Source organism: Eimeria mitis, genomic scaffold (assembly GCF_000499745.2).
Source record: "Eimeria mitis Houghton genomic scaffold, Emh_scaff1186, whole genome shotgun sequence".
Lineage (NCBI taxonomy): Eukaryota > Apicomplexa > Conoidasida > Eucoccidiorida > Eimeriidae > Eimeria > Eimeria mitis.
Window position 1 is genome coordinate 6,945 of NW_013568083.1, and position 927 is coordinate 7,871.

General features: G+C 55.6%; 1 protein-coding gene across 1 annotated transcript in view; it reads left to right on the forward strand.

Moving 5' to 3' along the window:
* Positions 1-927, forward strand: part of EMH_0031440 (uncharacterized protein) — a gene marked incomplete at both ends in the record, with an annotated part of 4,649 nt that overhangs the window by 2,391 nt on the left and 1,331 nt on the right. Inside the window, 2 exons of the mRNA XM_013494519.1 lie at positions 82-173; positions 666-925. Coding sequence (XP_013349973.1) covers positions 82-173; positions 666-925 — 352 coding nt within the window. The remainder of the gene's footprint in view (positions 1-81; positions 174-665; positions 926-927) is intronic.

A 927-nucleotide genomic window follows, 5' to 3' on the forward strand; every position in this document is an offset into this window, starting at 1 on the left:
GGCTAGCTAGCTATCTATCTAACCAGCTAGCTAGCTAGCTAGCTAGCTGCATGTTTGTGTGTGTGTGTGGTGTATGTGCAGCTAGCTACGGGCGGGCCTCTCACGCGCCCGTCGCTTCATCGATGGCTCCCTTCGGCCACTCACCAAAGAGACCCGTCAGGGAATCGGACCTAGTGAGCCAGCTAGCTAGCTAGCTAGCTAGCTAGCTAGCTAGCTAGCTGGCTAGCTAGCTGGCTAGCTAGCTAGCTAGCTGGCTGGCTAGATAGCTGGGGCTAGCTAGCTGTGTATCTAGTTAGCTAGGTAGCTAGGTATGGATCTAAATAGCTGTTTAGATGGATAGATAGCTATGGATCTAGCTAGCTAGCTAGCTAGCTAGCTAGCTACCTGGTTAGCTGTTTAGTTAGCTATCTAGCTATATAGGTGGCTGTATAGCTAGCTAGCTAGCTAGCTAGCTAGCTAGTTGCCGTATAGCAGCTGTCAGTCTATGGTCATCGCCGTTTGTTCTCTGTTAAATCCCTCTCCTTTGCTGCTGCTGCTCCTGCTGCTGCAATTGCTCCTGCTGCTGCTATTGCTGCTGCTGCTGCTGCTGTGCTGCTGCTGCTGCTGTGCTGCTGCTGCTGCTGTGCTGCTGCTGCTGCTGCTGCTGCTGTGTATTGTGATCCCAGGCGGCTCCATCTGTGCCGTTTGGTTGGCGGGTATACAGCTGTCTCTCCCTCCTAAAGCTGCCGTTCCTTCTCCAGCAGCAGCAGCAGCAGCAGCAGCAGCAGCAGCAGCAGCAGCAGCAGCAGCAGCAGCAGCATGGAGTTTCTCTGTGTCTTTGGGATACACTGGGCCACAGCCGGCTGCACCTCAGCCATATATTGTGGGGCCGCGCCTCAGCCCAGCTGCAGGACGTGGGGGGCCGCCTGCTGTCGCTGCTGCAGCTGC